Source organism: Phaethon lepturus, unplaced genomic scaffold (assembly GCF_000687285.1).
Source record: "Phaethon lepturus isolate BGI_N335 unplaced genomic scaffold, ASM68728v1 scaffold31731, whole genome shotgun sequence".
NCBI classification, from domain to species: domain Eukaryota; kingdom Metazoa; phylum Chordata; class Aves; order Phaethontiformes; family Phaethontidae; genus Phaethon; species Phaethon lepturus.
The window spans coordinates 6868-31933 of NW_010516072.1; the positions used below are offsets into that span (position 1 = coordinate 6868).

General features: G+C 36.1%; 1 protein-coding gene across 1 annotated transcript; it reads right to left on the bottom strand.

The window, feature by feature from the left end:
* Positions 1-977: 977 nt before the first annotated feature.
* Positions 978-24144, bottom strand: NEDD1 (neural precursor cell expressed, developmentally down-regulated 1). Its single transcript, XM_010295961.1, has 14 exons — positions 24007-24144; positions 21981-22075; positions 20360-20476; positions 18992-19132; positions 11388-11617; positions 10605-10806; positions 9472-9658; positions 6387-6518; positions 6160-6207; positions 5499-5722; positions 4617-4773; positions 4132-4288; positions 1812-1878; positions 978-1117 (listed from the first exon to the last, which is right to left on the bottom strand). Exons 1-14 carry the CDS (start codon positions 24140-24142, stop codon positions 1013-1015), a joined length of 1998 nt encoding a protein of 665 aa, XP_010294263.1. The 5' UTR covers positions 24143-24144; the 3' UTR covers positions 978-1012.
* Positions 24145-25066: the final 922 nt, after the last annotated feature.

Sequence of the window (25066 nt, forward strand, 5' to 3'; positions counted from 1 at the left end):
TTAGATTTGGTATGCAGCTATCTCAAAAAGGCTGCAATGATGCTATAAAAACACGCTTCAAAACTACAACACAACTGCTCAATGTTAAGTGTTGTTCACTATGAATAAAAAGGAAGGGGTGGGGCACAAAAGATGTTTGAGTCAAAGACTGAAAGACCCCATCTACACCATGCTATATTAGTAATGGCTGAGTACAGTTACATTTTGAAGTCCAAAGTTGCATTCAAATTGAACGAGCTATGACAATATTCAAATACATGTAAATAAAAAGAACTTTTTTTTTAACTGCACTGTGAGGTTTTTATTACAACTTGTAATAAAGTTGTAATAAAAACCTCACAGTGCAGTTAAAGCAGCATTTGCAACAACAAAGTTCACAGCAGTCAAGCACAAATTTTAGACTTAGGAATATAGTAAGAAAGATCAGGGCACTGAATTTGGGAATATTTTCAAGCTCTAGTTTTACTCAGGATAGAAGAGCTGCCAGTTGAATAAAGTTAACTGAATACTCTACTTTCCAGCTCCTTATAAACAAGGCTCCACGTCACGCAGAAGATGAGCTTTCTCTCCCATTTTTCTCCAAGAAAAGTATCTGAAAGGCAAGCTACAGTGATTGTTTCTGACAGCAGTAAAATTAAGAAAGCAGATAAAAAAGTAGGTATATAAAAATTCTTCAGAAAAGGTATCCGTCCTGGTTTGATTTTGTCTATAAAAAGGCACATCATGTATTGTTAAAACTCTATTAATGTACTTATCCTTTTAGTTTTTCCATTAGAAGGATGTATTTCGAGGTGGTTAGCACAAGTATGCAAACATTCTTTATACGGTGTTTATCCATTACAAATTTTATAATTACATATAGTATCTTATACCATTTATTTAGAAGAAAAAGATTCATGTTCGAAATAATAGCAGGTCTTCATAGAATCCTTCTGTGACAATGGATGATCTGTCATAAGCAACACGCCACCTATAGTGAGTTCATGCTAATAAAATCAGCAGTGTAAGTTTTTCAGAAGTGAGTCCTCAGTCTTTTGTTTTCCTCTCGTAGTCTCTCAATTTCAGCTACTAAGCTTTCATTTACAGAATATCTTTCAAGTAAAGTGTGCATTTCATTCTAGAGGAAAAAAAAAAAGTCCCAATCAGTAGCTATAAAGTTAATTATTTCAGTTCTATCCTATCCATTTTCATATCCCTTTTGAAAATTAAATAACCTAGATAATAGTGTTTTTAAAAACTTTTCATAAGAAAAGTAAGGGTTTTTTATGCTCACGTACAGTATTTTGATCATTAACACATTAGTGAATATTTTATCAAAGGATATTTTGCACTTCTTCAGGACGAGACTCTACTAATGCAGGTTCCATTAAAATGTTCAGTACCAAGACAAGGTCTTTTTAATGCAGATCAAAAGAACAAAGATTCATAAAAAGGTGAAGTTAAAGAACACAGTTCAGTATGTATGCAATACCTCTAAGTGAAGATTTCTATTCAAATTTCATCTATCTCCTCCTTACCCCAGCTCTTGGTCCTTTCCAAAGGACAGTTGAATTTGTTTCCCTTTTGTCTTTTTATAAATCCTGAAATACGGAATTCATGATACCTACCCAATGGATATGTTCCATTTATTTATCAAACATAAAACAGTTTAACAAATTCCAATTCTTAGTTTCTCCCTCTTTCAAATCCAATCCTCCCCTTCTTGCTCTTAATAAGCAAAACCGATTTTCAGTTTTGAGAGAAGTTGGCATGCCTTGGTATTACTCAAAATGAAAACTGACGACATTTCCCACCGTGCTCTTTGTACCTACCAACTGCATGTGGAACTGCTTGATCATCTCCACTTGCAAATTCACAATATCTCGGTGGCATGCTTCTCTGGGGGAGGAATTGCAAAAGGACAATGCGTAGTTTTATTTAGGAAGCAGAAATTCTCTCCAAGCCTCAGCATCCAGAACTCCACACTTCCTCACTTTCCTAACATTGTGAAACATGACTAAAAATCCTTAAACCATGAAACATGATCCTCTACCACTTATTTTCTGAAATACTTTTGTTTATGACACTGACTTTGATAAGTACCGTTTTTTTGGTGTACAAAAAGACAGAATCTTTTCTGTTTAGAAGTATAAATATATACATGGCAATATCAAGAGTGTTTTCACTTGCAAGCTCTAAACATATCTCATTTTCACCATTCAAAGCTGATTTTCAATCCCTCCATCACAAGTACCACAGAAAAAGATATTTGGCTGTAACTGAAGATGCAGCTTTTCAGTATATCACTTTCAGCACTCTTTTGTAAGAGGGTCAAAAACATTGACTGTGTAAAGTGATACATTATCCTCAAGCCCACAGAATGCTCCAGGTTAATCTACGTAAGAATTAGTGGCAGTGGGGGTTTTTTGTCAATTCATGGGCAATAATTCCACACTACAAGAACCAAGCTTGGAAATACCCTCTGAACACTACACTAATACAAGCATTCCAGACACTGAGGAAGAACAAGGAAACCAGCTCACAAAAGAGCAGGCAAGCTTGTATGCTCTTCTGAACAGCACATCACAGTGCAATCATCTGAGACTGAATACTGTGCTATGGGTACCAACAGCCTGAGAAGGTAAGGCATTTCTTAAGTAGACACACACAGATCTTATTTCATTCTCCTTTCCTGAAACATATAGCAAATCCAAAGGGGATATATTCTTCACTTTCTATTTCCACAGGTTATTGTGCTTCAAAACTTCTACTGGAGGCAAACAACCTTCTTTGAGTGTATTGAGTATAGATACCAGCTGGCAGCTTAGAAACCCAAAGATGTAGATTATCTCCCAAAGACACAAAGATCAAGAAACAAGCAGCTTTTTGGAACCAAATGAGTTACATATTCCTCCTGGTCCTTTTCTAAGGTCCTTATTTTTTCCCCATTACTTGAAGAAGAATGGATTTCTGCCAAGAGCAATAAAAATCCTTTCCTCAGATTCTAGAGGGTGAAAGGTATTTATATCAATGAGAAGCTTGCAATGTCTCCTTTCCCTTTTACTGACCTCAGTACCAACAATCTTTTACAGTCAGTTTGGATGTATCCACAATTTACAACTGGGAAGAGATCCAGCAGAGCCTTCCAGCCACTTCAGGAAGCGTAGGTCAGAAGAGAAATGCAATCGCTGAGGCTCCAGATCTCAGATACTGGCAGTACAAGACTGACAAGCATACCTTTCAACACTGGGATGCCTGAACACAGACATTACAGAAAAAACATCTGCAATCCATAGACTACATTTTAATTCATGTGAAAGTTACAGTTTTTAATCGGATGTGTGATTACCACCAAAAAATCCCAGGAGAGTTTTACTATACTATATTCTTATTTAAAGACATTCAATGTACTTTGTTGGCAGATACAGAACAGCCATAGCACACAGACCTACTAAGCTAGTTTTGCATTGCTTTTTGTCATCAAGACAGCAACCCTTCCCCTGCCCAGCAATCCTTTTTCCCTCCAACATCTCAGTCAACCTACTTCATCTTAAACATGGGTTGGGAAGTGATCCCCTAGATAGAACTCTCTCAACTGCACCATCTCCTTCAAACTCCACTCTAAATCCATGCTAATATGACTTCTTTCATGACAAGTAGAATGTTAGTTAGGTATCCACAAACGATCACTTAAAGCACAGACATTATCTTAATGTAAAGCTTCACCAGTAGAAATACACACAGTATTATAACTTTTACATGCCAAGCTAACAACAATCAAAGCCAATACAAGACAACTGTCTATATCAAACACTCCACAATGTCAACTTTAAGAGAAATTTCTCCTGCTGGGACAGAGGATGAGTGGGGAAGGAAAGAAATCAACACACTGCTTCATGAAAGCAGTAAGGACCTACCTTGTTATGCAGATAAATTTACCATCTGAGAAGATGTATTCAAACACTTATTCCAAAAACGTTAGCAAAGCCACACATTAACAACCTCAGAGACATCAGTCTAATTAGTCAATCAGAGCTATTAAAAAGGGCTATCAATGGTATCATTTTCTAATGCAAGTAGAAATTTTTAAAACAGATGTTAGAACATCTTTCTGTCATTAAAAACAAAAATGTTCTGCATGAATACCAGTACCTGAAATCATCCATTGTTTCTTGAATCATATTCTGAATGAAGTTTATTTGGATTGATGTCAGAGGTGCATTTGGTCTGCTACTCCCAATGGTTTCTACTATTTTTTCTGACAATGAACTGGCAACTCCAGCAGTGACAGGTGATGTTATATTTGGACCTTTACAATCAAAAATAAAATAAAATAAAATTTAAAAATAAACTTAATTTTTAAAAAAAATAAGTATAATGGAGTAAAAGAGGGATTTTTTTATTTGTCTTGAGGCTCGTCAATATTTTTATCTCAAATATTACATAGTAAAAAAAAAAGTAATTTAGATTTAGAATGAGTTTTTTCAGAGGCAACTAGGGAAGTTCTAGGAGGGCGAACTGGATTTACAGAAGAATCAACACTGGATGTTCTGTTTTAATGCTAGGGCCATTTTATCAGGTTTCACATCAGTTCATAATCAACCATGCCTAAAACTTATCCAAAATGATCAACTTACTTGTTGAGGTAGTACCATTAACTGGTAGATCATATGCAGGATGGGCCTGAATATTCTTTACTAGTCTCTCATTTGTATCAGGAGCCTTTACAGCAGTAGATGATGGTGGAGGACTTAAAGTTACAGATTCTGCACTTGATGAGCTTGATTTTGAAAGCTGATAACAACAACAACAACAACAACAGTAACTCTTCTTATTACAATTATCTAATTGCACTTGAAGACTAAGTTTTCAGGATCAAACATTTTTGTTTTTATGAATCTACTCATAAATATATGCTTTTCAATTTCTAGCAAGACATCTTAAAAATTGATTGCTAAAACATTCAAAATTGCCTCAAGTGTGCACACACAGAAAGGAGTACAAAAGGCAGGGGCCTCAACTTTCACATCAAACATTTCGTGTCAAAGTTATAAACATCATTCCTAGCAAACTCAGACTTCTCAAAAGCAATACGAAAGGAGCTAGGGTCTCAGCAGAAGTATATAAAAAATAGCTCAAGAAGGAAGGAGGAGATGGAGAACAGGGAAAGAAGGGAGGGTGGAATTGACCTAATAAGCAACAAACAATCATACTTGCACAACCAACTAATGATCATTCCTGATTTTCTAGAAAAATCAAAATATTCCTCAGGCTAGCCCAGTTTTGTTTCGTGTGAACTTTTATAAACTGAGCTCATTTAACGAGAAACGCACATTTATCTTGCATTGCTGAAGGCAAACATGCTTAAACCGAATAACATTTTACAGATGTGTCAACAGTGTGAACAGAGTTGCAAAATAAGCTTAGCTGGGACACTATTAAGGATTTTTTTCTTCAAGTGGTAGTGTTCTGTCAAGATTCTAAAAAGACCACTCATAACAAGAATTAGTATAATATACCTGCTTTAAGACTTCTTTAGATTCTTGTTTTCCAAGATTTATTTTCTTAGTGTCAGTCTCTGGATGTTCTTCTTCTTCTTTAATTGGAGATCCCAAAAGTGCATGTAATGGGCTAGACTGTATCGCTTGTGCACTGCTGCCAACAGGGTTTCTTTTTACTGGAAGGGCAGTGGTGAGCTGTGGAAGAAAATCCAAACCCAAAAGGTAGGACTGAAAATCCAGACCTAAAAAGGAGAAAGGAACAGTGAAACACACAGGTCAAAAAACAAACACACACAACAAACTGGCGCCCCAATAAAAATGTCCACACACCCACAAAAAACAAATTAAAAAAAATGACCCAAAAATGCCACAAAAACTAAATCCCTCAATCCAGCTTACGCTGTTACTGTTCCTATGAATGTAACAAGGCATGAAAAGCCTCCATGTATCACTATAAATTCCATCAAGGAAAAACAAAACCCCTTTAGGACCATACTCTTGGATTTCCTGTTACTGTGTTGTGTCTTAGCACCTCAATGTGCTAGACAATTTCCAGAGCAGGTCATTTGTTTCAGTGTCTGCTTTCATCATTTGTTTTATTTTCAAAAATTAGCACGTAAGAACTAGCGTGGGCTTCCAAAGGCCTATCACTGACAAAGAAAAATGCAAGTACGTTTACCATCTCCTTTTCCTTGAGGATCTTCATTTGCTTTACTTGCAATAATATCTACAAAATACCAGAACACAGACATATTGAGTGTTTATTACATTAAATTGATATTAATATTTGTATAATTGCATCGAGTTCATAATCAAAGACAAAATACCAAGTAACACACGAATGTCAAAATGTTATGCTATATGCAGAGGAATGATGCTTTACAACTTTCAGTATTGACAACTTACCATCTCTGACTGGAGAAAACACATCTCCTAAACTATTTCGACCCAAATCATCAAAATTATTTAAATCAGCACTTTTCCCATGATCTGTTTCTTTAAATGGAATCACATCCAAGCTGCAACTATGGGGAAAACCTTAAAAGGACAGTAACATTCAGTTAGTAATTGACATTTTCCAAAAATAACATACATTATCCCTAAACGATCTCACAGCAAGCATGATGCCCAGTAAGTCCACCAAGCTACTTTAGAAGCTTCTACAGATTTCAGTTAGGGGGTCAACTTTAACTTCCTCATTTGGACTGTCATCATAGGTGAATATAAAGACAAGCTAAGATACTTATTAACAAAAATAAAATACAGTTGGTTTCCTTTCTTCTTTTTAAAAAGGAGAGTTGTCAAATGGGAGAATGCACTCATTTTCAGGTAACTCTACCTAATGGATGCAGCAGATTTATGATGTATCACATGAAATGAAAACCAATGAATGCACTTTCTGCTGGTGATCACACTCAGATGATCAAAATTTAAATTTATTCTGCAAGAAGAGAAATCTGCTTCACTGGAGTCGTTAAGCATTCTAAGGGAAATTCTATGTAACATCTATTTTAAAGCTTACCTGATGTTAGGCTATTCTCTGCTTATTTCTAATATTAGGAAATTAGAGTGGGGTTACAGTTGCAGACAAAAGAAACTTGTTACTAGGCCTTTCCCCACTCCACCCTCAAGCCCATCCCTGACCCAATCCAGGGGAAAAAAGTTGGCTTTTGTAGGTATGGTAGAAGGGACAGTTAGCTGAAGAATGAAGCGTATCTTAAGTCCAAACAATCCCCAGTAATTATTCAAAGTACAGCTTTTAGATGAGAAATACACAAAGAAATGAACTGCTAAGATAACGACCTAAATAACTTTCACAATTTAGTATGTTTGAAAATCAGATCAGGAGGACTGTAAGCAAGCCACTATTCTGCCCTCATTGAACTCCTAACTCTAGGAGTGCCTAAATTTTCCTTCTGTAAGTTAAGATCTAGGCAAATAGCATGAGTGTTGTGCAATCCATAAATAATTCTCCTATAAATAAATTACCTGTACATGCAAAAGCTTTACTTTGTACCTACTTTAATTAAAACAAACAAACAAGCCACTGTTCATAAAAACCTCTAACTACTTCTCTACATGGGATTACCTGTTCAAGTGATCCAAATGTGTCTCTGTGGATGACTACAATTAATCATGTCCAAGTATTTACATAAACTGGGACCTGAGTTAGGTTTAAGATTTCACTTGTAAGTGTATTAATATAGCACATTTTCCACTCTTCAGATGTGTCAGTTGTGACACATACATAGGATTGCACTTGCTAGTTAAGTAAATACTTGGCATACTAGTCAAGTATTTGAGTCATAGTCATACTGAGTCAAACTAGAAGTGTAATATCAACCTGTGCCAGAATCTACAGAGGATTTACATGGAAAAAGCATAATATAAAATAGGGCAAAATGTCTTTTGTATATTGTATATTTTTATATTATTGCATATTTTTATATTTTGTATATTTTTACCCATACCCAGTAATCTAAATGTAGTAAGGACCTAAACCAGGGGACGGCTGTTAAATAGAAGTTTATGGGAAGCCAGCTCAAAGTACATCCAAACTTCTCATCACATTCTGAATTAATTTATACTTTTGTACTTTAAAATACCTGTGACAAAAAGCCCTAGTCCATTTATAAGCTGTATGAACAGATTTTTTTTGTTTTAAATATGCTATCAGATCACCTTACTGAATGTCCCTTACTTCTCCAAAGTTAAACCCCATAATCAGGGTCTAGAAGAGCTTCCAGCAAACAAATGCAGTTTGTGGTCTCTCATCCATTCCCATTTTCAAGTTTAAAGGCCGTATCTTCTGAAGGATACGGAGGTCTTTACTTCTATAAATTGAATGTTCACTTTAGTGAAAAATATTTGTTTGTCTTGGTAGGCCTTTATTTTCTTACAACATGTATTTATTATGCATGGTCACATTTAAGGGGTAACAGCCACTACATCTTCAAGTAAAGATAATAAATCATATATTTTAATGGATTTAAATGTTCCACAACATTCAATAATGTTGATTAGCAACACTTACATACATAGGAAGCATTCTACTTCACCTCGTAATTCACTGCATACCCAAGGGAGGTCATTAATACGTATCTCCGTGGACTGCAGTGGCTTATTGCCTAATTACTGTTGCTAAATGTATTTCTCTTTATTTAAAAAAGGGAGGGGAAAAGTGCTGTTGCATTAAAATAGCTTGAGGATTTTTTCAAGAATCAAAAACTAACAGTGTTACCGATTTGACCATATTTTCAGAATTCTTGAATTAAATAAAATTTTAAGAGCACATTTCACATAGTGGCAGAATTTTAGAATAGTGCTTAGAATTCTTATAAAGAGCTTGCTAATTTCAGAAGCATAAATAGCAAGTACAGTTATACAACTAATCATACTTCCAACTATATTTAACATCTTTCCTACCATGTGATCTTGGAATCATGCTTCACACAAAAATACAGTTCAGTTCTCACTTGGGTCTTTGGACTAGTTTTTTTTTTTCCCTTGTGTTTTGTTTGGTTGGTTTTTTTAGATGAGGTCTGTTACTCTGGTTCATTAATAGAATTACAAACCATTAGCTCTGCATTCCATACAGACATTGTGTCAGAAAATACTTTAGTACATAAGGATAATCTACAGGAAGTCAGAACGCAAGAGATTAGCCCCTCTATGTGGGGCTATCACCACATCACCATAGAGTTTTCTCTTTTAAAGTTTGTATTTAAACTTTTACTTCAAGTCCAGAATTTTAGACTTCACATGTCTAAAGCTTGTAGTAAGACCCAGTTCACTCCCCACAGTCTCAAAGCACAGCTAATGCAGTAGGGAAGGGAAAAGAAGGTACAGACGTGCATGCACATATGCACAGGTCTTTCAAACACTCTTCCCCCAGTGAAGTTTTTATACCGCAATGGTCAAGGCATGAAATATTCCTTCCATCTTCTACATTATGCCAAATATGATTATAAGAGTAAGAAGAATACACTACCTGTTTTCTCCTGAAGAACCTCTCCTCCCTTATTCTCATTTGGCAATGCCAAATGAGATGAAACTGTTGCTGATGCTTGAGAGGCAATGTTTTTCATGCCAATATTTTGAATTCCTCCAAGATTACTACCAGTTTTGACTTCTACTCTTTTGGATACAGGTTTATTTGAAGAACCCGTGAGGTTAGACTGAGAAAAAAATAGAATGAATTAAGAGAAATTATTATTCTGTCAGCTAAGAAGTAAAAATATAAACCAATATTCCTTCTGTTTCAAAATACTAAAAAAAAAAAAAAAATCAGTTCAAGTTGCAAAGGTTGCCTAGGAGATATGCTTTTACAAATATAAAAAAAAAAAGTATCTTAATGTAACTTCAAAGAACATGGGAAGCATCTGTATTATTTTATGAATACTTTGGGGACCTGCAAAAAAATAGCAGCAGAGCTTAAGGTAACAATGGAGTGACCTGGCACAATCCAACTTTGATCCTAGGCTTAAGCATGGGAAAAATAAGAGATTACATTATTAGGGACTCCAAATTGCAAAGCAATAGTCAACCACTAGCAGCAAGTGTGCTAGAAGAGGAAAGCCTCAGAGTGGTAGAGAATCCACTTCAGAGGTTCTCTCCGTCTCCACTGAATGGACGTGTGGGGCTTCTGGATAGAGTAGAGCCTAAGTCAGTCTTGGAAGAACCTCTTAAGTGTTCTCTATTATTTAATCAACTTCTCCACCATTTATACGTGCCTGCAAAAGACCATATATAAGACCATGCAAAATACCTCAAGACAGGCAGCTGTGTCTTTTCTTCTTAAGCGGAAGGGCCATTACAAACCTTTCTGTTACTGCGTACAAATGAATCTAAGGTGCCACAAACTGAACTGTGGCAGCGTATTCACACCAGGAAATTTAAAGTTTCACTGATTTCTACACCGATGCCAGGAGTGGGGGGAATTCCACATTAAAGTCCCCTAAAATGCCCTTAAGATGGAGCAATTTATAATTTCTATGTTGGTATGAACCATTTTTTTGATATCTATAATGCTTAGAAATTGAACAGTAACATTTTTTTACAACTCAAAATTATGTTTGCTTTCACTAATCTGCATATTGAGCAAAAAAGGGAATTTTTTTTTACCTTGGAAAAAGTGCTACTGAACTGAAGACGTATGCATTTCACACAGCCTTTGTGAGCAGTAACTGTTTTCACTGGTGATGTCAGTTGTCTTAAGTCGTACTGGCAGATTTTTCCCCGGGAACATCCTATAGCCAAAGTAGTACCATCAGGCATGAAGTCTACTGTTGTCAGTGGAAAATCAGCTACTATTGTTGTCAGTAATCTTCAAACAGGAGAGAGGATAGGTTAAAGAAGCTTTTAGAGTTCAAAAGTTAGACTTTTCAAAACAGACCACCTAAAAAAAATAATATAAAAGCTTTCATAATTCAGCTACAGGTCAGTAGTTCCACTTCTCCAGTGACAATACTCTCCCATATTTAAGGCTCACTACCTCAGCAACTCTCTGCATCACAGTTATGTCTTGTATCTTGAACTAGAAAAGCAGGCAAGCTAAGCTCAGGTGGCTGCAGGTCCTCACAGGCTGTACTGCCCCTCACAGAAGCCAACCGCTCTGCATCAACAAGAAAAACCCATACACAAGCACTTGGGAGTGGTCACTCATATGCAGCACCTCAGTTAGTTCCCACATACCTTCTTTCTTTTTTATTGTTTGGTTGGTTGTCTTTTTTTTTTTTTTTAAATGAAAATGCAAAATAGACTACAGGACATGTTCTCCAGTAGCGATATACAAACCACTTCAACCATTCTGAATGTGGTCTGAATTAAATATTTCATGTCATAGTTAGGCATGCTTTTTCAGTTTATAAAAATCAAATAAGGATCCTATAAAATCAATATACTCACTTTTTACTTGAAGTGTCATAGAGAATAATTCTTTTATCCAAACCTACAGTTACAAGCAGCAGCTTATTGACTGGAGAAAAGCAGATTTCTGAAGCTGGTGCTTTATGAGTATTTTCAAAATTATGATATGGGTTCTGGCTATTTACATCCCATAGAGTTACATTTCCACTGTCAGAAACACTGCCCAGCAAAGATTTCTTAAAGGATGAATATTTCAAGTGTCGAACAGGCTGTAAAACAGACATTAAAAATGAATTGTAATACCACTATTAAACACTATATTAAATTGTTTTATAAACATACAAATACATTAGGAATACAGCTGTTGCATTAAATTGAAGTAGTTTACAAGGGCTGGCCACTCTAAAAAATAAGGAGTTAAAAAAAAAAGTTCATTTCGCATTACAATGCCATTTTTGCTGTTGGAGGGCAGACCTTTTTTTTTTTTGTGTGTGTGTGTGTGTGTGTGTGTGTACCAGTATAGGGTACCATATGAGCTAATCAGCAAAATGAAGGACAAGGAAAAAAAACAGACGACTCCTAGAAAAGTTTCTTGATTTTTCAGCAAGTATCATGCCATCATACACACTACCATAAAAATCCCACACCACATCTAAAATTAAAGGAGTGAAAAGCTACATTATTTCACTGATTGGTCTCCTGCCAAGAATGTTAAACTTAATTCCCCTCCACTGATTTTAAGGCCTTGGATATAAGCCAATTTCATAAGACACATAGACTCCAGAGTTATGCAAGTGTGTAGATCCTGCAGAAGAACAGAATTCACACTGTGAGCTAGGACCACAGAAAAGGATAATCTGCCTGGTTCATCATATGCAGCCTTGCTATCACAGAACCATGTAATACAGGAACCTAACTTGCCTTTCAGAAGCAGGTAAGTATTTTGTTTCCACCATATTGCTTCAGAACCTCACTGCTCTTATACTAAATTACAATACTTAATTTTCAGATTAATTTTATTTATGACCCATTTGCACCAATTCATTCCTGTGACAATAATGCCCTTACACTTTAATAGTTTCCTAACTTCCCAGCGCTGCTTTTCCCTGTTTTAATAAACAGCCACCTCAACTTCTTTCAGGCTTTATTTTGCTATAAACAGTAAATGAGACTCAGTCTCCTCAGGCTGTTTTTTCAGTATCATCACAGTCTCTTTGCAGCTCTCCCAGTTTGAACCTTTCTTGAATATGGACAACCAAAATCTCATATGATCCTCACAACTTTTTGCTACTGCCTTTGCAAAGGCGGTAACACTTCCTCCATTTTGTACTGTTAAATGCTAATCCTGACATATCCTAGATCGCATTTTGTTTTTTGTGACCCAATCTGTTTTGGTTGCTCATGGTCATTTTATGTTCAAGAAGCCCAAATCCTTCTTACCTTTGGGAATTTTCAAATCCTAGTCTAATAAGAAAAGCCTCAGTTGTAACCTAAGTCAGGTACATTCATTTCTATAGTCACAGTTGTTCCCATGTCTATTATTTCAATCATTTTTGGATACTGACACAATCCTCTCTCTTATGGGCAATACCTTCCAGCTGTGTCTCATTATAGCTCTACTTCTCATATCATAACCATTACTGAAAATATTAAACAAGAGTAGTTACTGATAACCCAAACAAATATTTTCCTTCAGTATCACCTACTGTCTTCTTTCTTATAACCAATTCCTTACCCATCCTCAAATCCTTTCTAACCTCCATCCACTCTAATATTTTCTCACAAGGCACTGAATCAAGTGCTTGACTCAAGTCCATACAGATGAGAGCCATTACATTTTATTTGTCTGAAAATGCTCTCAAAAAGCTATTATATTATTCTAGTATAGACCATAGTGCAGTGCACTGTACTGGATTTTATCCTGTTTCTAACATAATTTTAATGGAGATATATGTTGGTTCATATGCCTCCAACATGATTTCCAGCACTTATATTGCATGTCTCACTGGAAGCCTAATTCCTCCACAAAGAAGTGGCACCCTCAACTGCATATTCAAATAGGACAGGAAAACGACTGCTTATAATTAATATGATCCTCTACTGAACATGATGGAGACATTTTTTATCTACATTTTCCAGTTTATTTACATATAAAAAAGAAATATTGAGGGACTCAGGAATAACAGCTTCAATTACATACCTGATCTACATGGGAAACATACCTGTCCCTCACAGTTCTCTCAATTTTTCACCTCCAAATACCTTCCTCACCACCCCGGCATCTGCTCATGTTCCATTTTCCTCCCTCCTCTGTCCTCCTGCCCACCAAGATTACTCTCTCCTAGCTCTCCTCAAACCTCCTTTGCTATCCTACCAAGTCTCCCATTTCCTTTTCTCATTTTGCCTCTAATCTCACAGGCCCAAGGCAAGTTTTCCATTTTCTTTCATATACATACCTTCCCCGTATTACCTCTGTTGCCCACTTCTCATTGAAGTCATGGTGTTTCCTCAGAGCAGCTGAACAATTTAATTTCAGGTTGTCAATGAAGGAGGTGTGAGGAAGCTCCTATTCATTCCTCATTTTCACCGAATTAGGTTAGCAACAAATTGCTCTTGCAACAATGCAATTGTTAGATCAGACTCAAGGAACAGGGGCACTTAAATTTGTGCAAACTTTTATGAGACAGTCAAATGCATCATACTGGCGTCCCTAACAGTATGCCACATGTCCGAGTTTCAAACTCCTGCCCAGACAGCTGGAGGCATGAACCTCTTTTCTGAAAGGCTCCTTGACAAGACAAAACCAAAATAGTTCTCCTAGAAGTGAGTCAGTTTGAAGCTTTCTTTAAAAAATACTTTATCTGAGAAACATCTGGGTGAAAAAACACAGCTTTAAGCCTACCACAGTTAGAAACAGCAGACAACCAAGCCTCATGTGGAAAACCATGAAGTATTAAGATGCAGGTGGTCAAACTACAGCACTTACAATAAGTCTTATCTACATTTTCCCTATTTCCCACCCCATCCATAATCAAAGAGAAAATTAGGCACTGTATTTTAGAAGGAGAATAGGCTTCATAAAGTAGCATTCAGTCTTCATCTTTAAAATATGAACTCAACTTTACATGAATTTTATAACAAAAACAAACAAAAAACCTATATGCTATCCAGTGTTCACTGCAGTGAAGTTAAAACACACGTATAGACACTATGAAAGCTGACAAGTATACACAGAAAAATATCTTTTTTGACCCACTGCCGCAAGGGAATGGGACTCCTTGTAAGCAACAGAAGAACTATTACACTTGATCAGACATTCGAGCTATTTAATCCTACGTTGTAGGTATAAAAGTATTTGATACTGAAGTTCTGCAGAAGGTAAAAGGGACCCCTCCCCACACATGATAAGAGACAGAGACAGGATAAGCTAATGCTAGGCATAAGTCTCTTTCAATCAGTTAAAAACAAAAGTTATCTCCTTTATAGTATTCTTTTCAAGTTACTTTTCCAGCCTTCTCCCTCTGATTAAATTTATTGCCAAAGATGATGCTAAAATAAAAAAAAATCATTATTTTTTAGCTGTGTGTTTACAAAGAAAATGTTACCTTTTATGTCACTGAATTTTTTAACATTTTAACATTTTTGTTTAACACTTAACATAAGAGTGTACACAGTTATTTCTTTCTATTGTCTTCAGTTCCTTTATTTTCTCTTTACCAGACTTCTTCCCTGCTTCTAATCCCTCTGTACCTCTACCAGTTCTAATTCTGCAAACATTTTTGAGCTGTCACGCATACTATTCTCAGTCTATCAGATTCTATCATCTATTTTTAATGTTAATACACATTTCTTTATCTTACTTCTTATACTTTCTAATGTCTTTGTTTATCTGACAAGAAATTAATACATAGTCACAGTCTTCAGCAAACAGTCTTTAAAAATTGTTGATTTTGGGGTGGCATGACAAAGTCACACAGAACTTTAGTACACTCCTAGTCAAGCTTTTCCCAAAGCAGCTGAATTTCGTTTGCCATCTCCTCTCCCTTTTCCCAAGTTACAGTTTAGAAACAAGAGTTCTGTTACTTAGATTTTGAACACCGGGGCCTCCAACTCAGCCCAGCTGAAAACCGCCCCAATACAGTTCCTTGGCCTTGGTACTGCCAGCAATAGGAACCATAAGACTAAAAAGTGCACACAACCCCTACGGTTTATATGGTTTCACTGAAAGGTTTACTAGTTACAAGAAAAAATTAGCTAAGGATGCGGGAGACAAGTTAAACGCTGTCACTTTTCTGAAAAGAAGCCCAAGAATATTTACAGATTACAATTTCATCCACAGAATCAAATGGCAAAGGTGTGGGACATGTTTCATAGGGAAAAAGTCTGACTAGGCAAGCCTAAGTATCTTATCTGAATTGGATCTAGGGAGATATTTAAGATACTTCCTTTAAGTCAGTATAGCTGTTCACTTGCTGAAACTCAGTTGTCTGAAAAAAAATGGGAAGGGGACATTTATTTTCTAATGATTTTAGTTACGACTAATAAAATAATTTCAGGATTATTAAGAATGATGCAATTATTTGGAAAGAGTCATGTTTTGGAACTAACCTGTCAAGACTAGGGAGGAAAACGAAAACCAAAAACCCCAACAAACAACAAAAGAAGCAAATATGAAGCAGGTTTCACTACATGTTAGCAAGTACAACTCCTAATGATTTCTGGAAATTCTGTGCACACAGAACTACCAGAAACACATTTAGTGCAAGGTACTGAACCTGCAAAAAGGCAATTAAGTCCTCCTTGGAACATTTTACCAGTCACTGTAGTACAAAAAGCTATATACATCTTTTTGCCTTAGCTGTGATTGGAGTAGTTTTTCTGCAGAAAAGTACATTTTATCTTTAAGCTTCACAGTAAGACAGCCAAATGACGAACAGTGCACTTTAGAAAATGGTTGATCCATTGCTCGTTCCACTTAAGGTTTTTCACCACTGGAAAGCAAGTGAAAAGCCCAAAACTAAACCAAAAGTAGTCTAGCATCCCTGATTACCTTAGGTAGAAAGGAGATTAAGAAACTATACTATCTTTAACTTAGCGAGCCTTGTAAGGAAGAAGGCAGATGTGAAGACAGTTCATGGCTTTAAAAGCTAAAGACTATTTCACTATATGGAGTGACCAGAACTCATCACACGTCTTTACAAATCAGCCAGCTGTTCAAACAACTAAACTAAATCCTGTTGCTAGGAGAATAGCACCAGGCAGTGAAGACTTGAACAAACATTATGTTTCAAAACAAATGTTAATTCATCCTCACAACAGTAAGCAGATAATCTGGTAGTCTAAATGAATACCAACAGCAAAGACAAATTATGGGATCTGCAAACAACTCTGTGCAAGAACTCAACTCTAATAAAGCACAAAGTTGTTTCTAAATAGAAATCAATTAATAGAATATAGGTCAATACTCATAGGAAAAGAAAATTGTTTAAAGTCACAGAAAACACTGCGACCTTGGGCTATTCTACTACTTGTAGAGTCTATATACAATATCTGATATTAACTGGCAAGGAAACTACATTCCATCATGCTGAATCAAACACAGCCAAGCTAAATTTTATAAGCTTAGTTTGACCTCACATTCCCCAATTGTAAAAAAAGTTACTAGGGAGCAATGACCCTTATTAAGCCAGACAGCTAGTGCCAGGATCAAGCAGGGCAATACACTGTGTATCTATTCAAGCTTATTCTTAGAAAACTGGGCCCCTAAACTGTAAGTCAAGTAAAGGCTTTTAAATTTTATAGAATTACACAAGTCTCCAGATATTTGCTTCACTGCACAATTAATCCTGCAATTCTCTACAAGCACCAATTAAAAACCAAAATAAAAAATAAAGCTATTTTTGCACATAAGAGCAAAGATAATTTTTAAGATGTAAGATAAGCTGATAAACTGGGACCTCCAAGTAGCCATCCCATTACACCATTATAGCTCGATTCTATTTTAAATTAAGGCTCCAATCAAATAACTGCCCCCCTTTAGAAAATGTTATAGACCCTTCAAAAAGTGAAGAGTAGCTCTGTGCTTGCAATTACTTTGATTTAACACTTCAAATATCTTTACCCATCTTAAAGGTCACTCAGCTTTGCAGTAGGCCTCTTGATTTCATCTGCCAAAATAGCTATTCACTGCATCACTTATTCCTCATCACTTTTTGGTGTAAAGAGTTGAATATATCAAACAGGTTGATGCAAATCACCCTCATAAGAATTTCTTCATTGTCCAATTAACTAGCAGCATAGTCCCCACTCTGGATATTCACTTCAGCTGTGTAATCCAGCCATGGATTTCCCTGTAGCTCCTGCCTTACATCCACGTTTTTCATAAGATCACAACAATCGAATCAGAAAAATGGACTGACTATATAGATGGATTTTTTAAGATCAAAGTATGAACTACAATTTTGCTTCAATATAAGTATGAGACTGGTGATAGATCAAAGACACTGCAGCACCTAAGAGCAGAGTTAGTTTGAATTTAACAGAGATTTTTCAACAGAAAGCATACCACAATTCCTGTGATGCTATAAAGTCGTAAGGGATTCTTCATCAAGTTATATTGTTCATGCTAGACAGGAGAAAAATTTAACTTCACACTCTATCTGCAATCTAGAACTGAAAAAGCTGTTGCAGTAACAGAAAATACCTAAATCACAACTTCAGTATTCCCTGTGACATTAAAGGTCAGGTTTAGGACCAAAGCAACAGTTCTGCATCCCCTAGGCAGCTCCTACCTCTGTAAAAATAACTCGGTAAAAAAATAAAAGAATGCCCAGAACACAAACACTTAGCTCTGCCTAAGACAACATTCACACTAAGAATGCACACTGGCACTTCTAGTGGGACAACACAGCTCATTTACTACCACAGATGCCCTTACATCAAGGGAATTCCCCATACGATACCCACTAATCCTGCAATATCTTTTGAGTCTGCAGAAAGGAATTGCAGTGGAAACCCCTGACAAGCCACATGCTTTGTGTTTGTCTTTTGCACAGTTTTCCTTCAAATTAGTTATCCAAAAATCTCACCTAAACACGTAAGTAGGTTATATAAAATCTCATTGCTTTTCTCTTTGAGCAGCTGTGCAATTTTAATCTCCAGATGAAATAAATTTATTATTTCCAAATGCAGGCTTATATTCACCCCTACTGTACAGATGGGTCTGTTCAGTTGTAAATCTGACTACTCTGGATAAGTCAGAACGCAGCCTACATGGCCTTTGTTCTTTGCAACAACATGCATCAAGCAGTGCACTGAAATCCTGCTTTGGTTTGTAAAGCCAACTGGTTTTTGTTCAGTTCTGAGATGTGTAGAAGTTTGTTCTTGAGGAACCAGAGTCTACAAAGTAAAGTTTGCTGTAACCTGTATATAAAGGTACTTGAGAAATTTGTATTTCAATGTTAATTATAATTTGAGACTAGTATATACACAACGGTCTGCTTCTTTCCTTTCCATACGTGTACTCTTAAAAATTAAAAGGAAACAGATTAACAAAACTTAAAAGCTCTTGATATGGACTTCCAATTTCTAAACACTGAATTAAAAGCTTCATACCTGCAAGGAACTTAATACAGATAGCCTACCTGACGGCTGCCATAACCAAAGGGAGTACTTGATAAGTTGGTAGTAACACTGTGTAGGATAATTTCACCACTCAAAGATCCAGAAGCAATGTAGCAATCATTCCAATTGTATGTAATACACGTGACTTCATCTTTATGATCCTGTGGGGGAGGGAGGTTAGGGAGAGAGGGTTAAAGACATTCAGGATAACCATATTCCTTCCTAATATGTGTTTTCGCATAAAAACTTCAGCCTGATGCTTCTTCCTGACCATCTGTAACATTTAAAAAAATTCTTTAAGAGTTATTATGGAATACCCTAGAAAACAGCAGCAAAACATACTGAAGGTCAGACATTGTATTGTAACCACTGTCTGATTGTTTTCAGAAGATTGTTTTAATAAATTAGTAAAGATGATGCTGTAATTATATACAATATATTAATACAACAACCATAGAGATATCTACCACAAGTGTCATTAATGTTATTTTGAAAGTAAAGTCTTCCAAAAACCAGGGATATTTGAATACACTTTCAGTTAATCTGATGTACTACTGCCAACTTCCTCTTCTGTCAGTTTTATTATTAACACATATATTTACCAGATAGCTTTTCAATGTAGTCATTTGCAATGATGATATTGTGTTTACTGGATACATAGGGGAAGACAATCAAGTACTTCTAGCCCAAAAAGAAGAAAAAGATTAAAGTATTGTATTAGCTACTTTAGTAATTTTGTTTCAAACTCTATAACTTTAAAGGTCCAAGAAAAAAAGAATAAATCAAAGCTAAAGTTCTATAGCCTCTTTAACAGTGGTCCTAAATGAGGGCAAATCATCTACTGACAGCATCACAGAAATATTCTATACTATCCTAAGTTTTGTGCACCGTAACAAGGTTTTAGAGAATTCATACTGGATCAGTTAGAAGATGACACCCACCTCCCATTTTTGTATAACATTAGTTCTACTACAGTATTCTACAAATACAAAAGTGTTTTTTAGTTTGACATATCAGAAATTGCAACTATCTGAAATGTTGCCCATGGAAAAACCCCATCAGCGAATATCAATACAAATGCAAAAGATAAAAAGCCTATTCTGAAATTTTTATGACAGAATAATATATTATATTTAAATGTAATCTATAAAATATAAACATACATTATTCTAGAATTGTACTCTGAAGACGTTAAGTATGCTTGTTAAATTAAATTTGCTATTTACAGCACATAAAGAACACAAACTTGAACAAGACACATATGGGTGCTAGCTCCTATCTGTGAACTTGATCCTACAGATGCATGACTTAGAGAAAGTATGTTTTTTACAGTTGGCAGCAAAACCTGGAAGTCATGAAAGCTACAGTTCTTCCTCAGACAAACTTACCTTAAGGCTACGGTAAGCCCTTCTGGATTTCAGATCCCAGATATTAACTGTGTTATCAAGGCCTCCACTCACAATATATGAAGAACCAGAATTCAAGCTTACACATGTCTGTTTTCCCTGATGGAGAAAGGGGAGAAAAAAAAGAAGTATGTTAAAGATAATTAAGGGATTTATTCGAATCTACCTGAAAGCATACTGATGAGCGTTTTCATCTTCATTAACACAGATAGTCCCACTGACCAATGGAACTATTGATACACTAGTCATTTCCCATCAACAGGCATTTAAAATCCAGTCCAGTTTTGACATGTTTAATACACTTTAAGATTTAAATACATTAATTAATAAACTCTCAAATGCTCACATTTTCCCATTCCCGTGTCAAAATTTTTTTAACACTTTTTCTTCCTATATGCATTTTCCCCTTAGATTATAGTTCTCTAAAGTGCAATGATAGACTTCTATTCAGGTACTGAGTTTTAAGAAGAAAATGCTAAGTTTTTTTCTAAACTCCTTAAAAGAAAATCAAAAAGTTGTCTAAGTCATGTACTTCACATTCCCTAAACATTATAAAGAATATTATAGCAGCAAACTTCATAACTCAGTGAAGTGATTCTTTTTAAAATAATCACTGAAGTACCAGCTTCTGAAAAATGTCAATCTTAATGATAGACCTACATTGATAGAGGACAAATTATTATTCAGTTCTATCATGTTGAAAATTCACTTTTAAGTTCCTGAGATTTGAATTAAGAAAAAACAAGTCCACCTAATTATTGACATGGTAAAATTGGAAATGATGGCATTAGTTATACATCAAATTCAGTGAAGTCTCCAGGACAAACACTCCACCTTTGAAAGTGTTTGCTTCAGCAACCTAAAAGCCCGGTTTGAACACCTTTTCAGAAAATTTGCAGACCAAATTAGCATTACAATAGCTAATAATAGCTATCCAAGGAGAATAATTAGAATGGTTTAGGACACTAACAAGTCATTCAAGTAACCCTGTCAAGAGACTCTTCTAAAACTAAGTCCAGCTTTCTGAAGAGTTAACAGCAGCACGCTTCCATTTAACAGGACTGTCCGTCATCGTCCCCCCCACCCCCCCGCGACTGTAACCGAAGTGCTATTTCACCTGTTTCCAGAAGCTAGCACATGTACATTCCAAGAACAACCTTTATACAGATTCCTATGTTTTTCAATGTACAATTCACAGGAATGCATAATACTGACAATTCAAGTTGGAAATTAAGTTCAAACTTGAGCTCTGTTCGTCGCCTACACATAGATCAAGTTTGAACCACTGACTGCCTCGGGCTATCACGCTGAGCTTAACAGGCAAATTCCCCTCGCAGAAAGCCACCAGCATCAGACGCTAGTACAACCGCATTTGAATTTTCTTACTGGTAGAACTATTATAGAAGCACTACTCCCCCCACCCTTTTTTATATAAAAAGTATGTGTTTAACTATACACAAGGAAATAGTTTTTATATACATGACATAACTCTAACAATACTAATATTAAATTGATCCCCACATGCATAACAGATGCGATAAAACCAGTACAGAACATGGAGTGGGGAAGAAAAAAAAAGTGGAACAGCGTTAGTCATACTTACTCCTTCCGCTATTTCAAAGAGTGGAACAGGTTTGCTTTTACAGCTTGAAACAACTATTTTATCACCAGCAGCAGAAGCAGTGGCCAGGTATCTATCTTAGTCACAAGTTATGGACAATAATTCTATTATACTGGTGATTAATAAAACAACAGTAAGCTTCCCTTACTGAACAGAAGACAGATTGGTTAGACAGTCTAAAGCACCAAACCTTGAAGAGACCTAGAAATAGAAACATAAGGCTATTTTCCAAGCTTTCATTAAGAAGCTCTTGCATTAACTACAGCCCTTACTTCCAAATACAAGGCAGAGCAATTTCTTTGAGAGAAGAGAAATATCTGGCAGATATTATTTAAGAGCTCTTTACCACTAAGGCAGCTTATCCTGTCTACAATTTTTTTTGCTCACCACCCCAAAGTAAGAGCCCTATCTATGACTAGAGTTCAAAGGAATGTCTGTTGCTGTTAGCAGACTATGGATTTAAAGAACAGTCTTGTTTGTTACAAACGCTAACTACTTCACCATTTAGTTTTTGGAGTACAATGAATGTTTGCTAATTTGTCTCCCTCTGAGGGAAAAAAAACAAACATCCAAAAAGAAACTTTTATGACACCAAGCAGCTCAAAGTAGTAAGAAAAGCCTTCAGTGTAGTACTACAGAGCAGGGAAACTGCCTCTGCACCCCCACCAAACTGAGTAATCATTTCGATCCGTGTCCTGTATGTCTCCAGGCCCACTGAAATTTTATATTTGCTTATTTAAGAATACAGGTTAATTGGCTGGATTTAATGCCAAAGAACTCCTAGGCAGATTACTGCTTGCTATTTCTTTCATTATTTTAAGGTAACATTTTAGCTCACAGAATTATGCAGAACCAAAACCAATGCTTTACCCCTAACAAACACTCAAAAGTATATAGAGTAAGATACTTCATTGTTTCAGTTTAGGGGATCAAGAGGAGACTAGGCAGAAGAAAGCATAACAAGACAGACTGTCTATAGCTGAAGTTTACTAAACAACACAAATATGTATGTGTGTATATATTTTATTTATGCTTTAATTTCTCTGCAAGCTCCATAGCTAAAACATTAATTTGTGCTCTGATTGCTTTAACTTTTTTCTCATACATCCACTTACTTGCAGACTTAGAGGACAGACATATTCAGAATTTGCAGGACTTAACTGTTATGTGCCAGCATCCTGTCCTCTTTTATACCAAGATCAGACATCACCACCTTTTCCCGTGACAGCCATGCAAGCTGTTCACCTGACACTGCACTGTTTTAATGAAATTTCTCATATATTCACCTAACAACTGGCACTTCCTATCATTGTGCCGTAATAGGCTTCCAAGACAGAGGTGAAACACGTAAATGGGCCAGATCCATTGTTCATGCATAAATCACTACTAACCTATGGATGTTTTCCTATACATCCAACACATTTGTGCTTCCACTGTAAATTCTAGAAACAGCACAAAGAAAACTAGTGCCTAGAGAGTAAGAGGTAAGTGTATTCTATCAGACTATCAGAAACAATGAGAAAGCTGTTCATGGGGGGAAAAAAATCAAAACACACCACCAACAACACCAAACCAAAATCTTTCATTACAATTTTCTTCTCTACACCTTGTATAGAATTTTACTACATTAGCGATTGCTTTGTTCAACCTTGTCAGTAAATTAAGCACTGCCTTGAAAGTGAATAGTGTAATCAACTATTGAAGAAACAAATGAGTAAGCTTTACAGTTGGTAGGCAATTCAAGCATATCATAATCATTAAAAAAGTGTTAGCCTCCTAAAGGATGAGAATCTTCTTCAGAAGCATTTACCAGCATGAGTTTATTTTGTAAATCATTTCAACACAGACAACAACAAAGTTTTCTTCACAATATATACAAATCTTTTTATGCAAGACTTCAAAACTGCATCAGGCCTGTGATTTACAGACACTTTAATTTAAAAAAAAAAAAAATCACTGATGTTTTGCAGAACACCCAGAAAACTATGGCTGAAACTGTAAAGGATACTATTGCTGGCCCAACATAGTGAGCTGACTGGATGCGAGGGTGTATGTGGGTTGAACTGCTCCAGCACAGTTAGAGATGAGGAATCCCATATTTTAACGTCATCTCCTGATGAAGCAAAACGTATGCTTTCTTGCATGGCTGCACCTGTTTCGGCAAAAATAAATTAAAAAAATGAAAATACATATATATATAAAGGAAAAACATACAACAGGTCACTTAATGAGTCAAGAAGCATTTTATCTATGTCATTTACTACTGTTTTCTTGATAAAAGGGACATTTATTTAAAGAGTTACACAATTAGTACTGTTGAGCTGAATATGCCTCCAAAAGCAGTAAACACACCACACTTTTGTTACCTAAATTCTTGCAGGAAATGTACACTTTCCTTTTCACAGAGGACAAGCCATCCCCTCTATGGTATCGAGAGACTAAAATGATGCTTACATCTCCACAGTTTACAGCTGCCTAGCAGGAAGCCTTGAGTATTTCAAGTACTCATTTCCCACCAGTAGATGGAGATATACAAGCTAGAATCAAACCGACTGTTGCAAGGAAAGGCTGAAAGTTTGGAACTTTAAGGACTCTCTTCAGTGTTCATCTCACCACCCTACAGGAGACGCCCGAGAATCCTTAAAACTAAGACTTTAACAGTAGAATACGAGCGACGATGAGTCACTTTTCAACGCAGCTTACACAGGAAAAGACCGCCACCAACCAACGTACTACTATTTGTTTTGACTGACACCGTTTTAAGAGTTTTAGGCTAAAAACGTTAGCCTAAACCTAAATTAGGCTAAAAACGGGTTTTAGCCAGGCTAACTGATTCGAGGTTTATTCTCAGCTTTTTACTGCAGGTAATTTTAAACTAGCAATAAACCAGGACTCAGAACGTAAGCCTTTCCTTCGCCTGAAAGCATAACCGCCTTTTTGCCAAAAGTTTCCGGGATGTTTCTACATCGCTTTAGGCCACTAACTCTCACTGCCGAGAACGGTCAAGGGAGGTGCAAAACACTGATACAGTCAGTCAGGAAACTCAAGGGCCACAGCCGCCGTCGCTC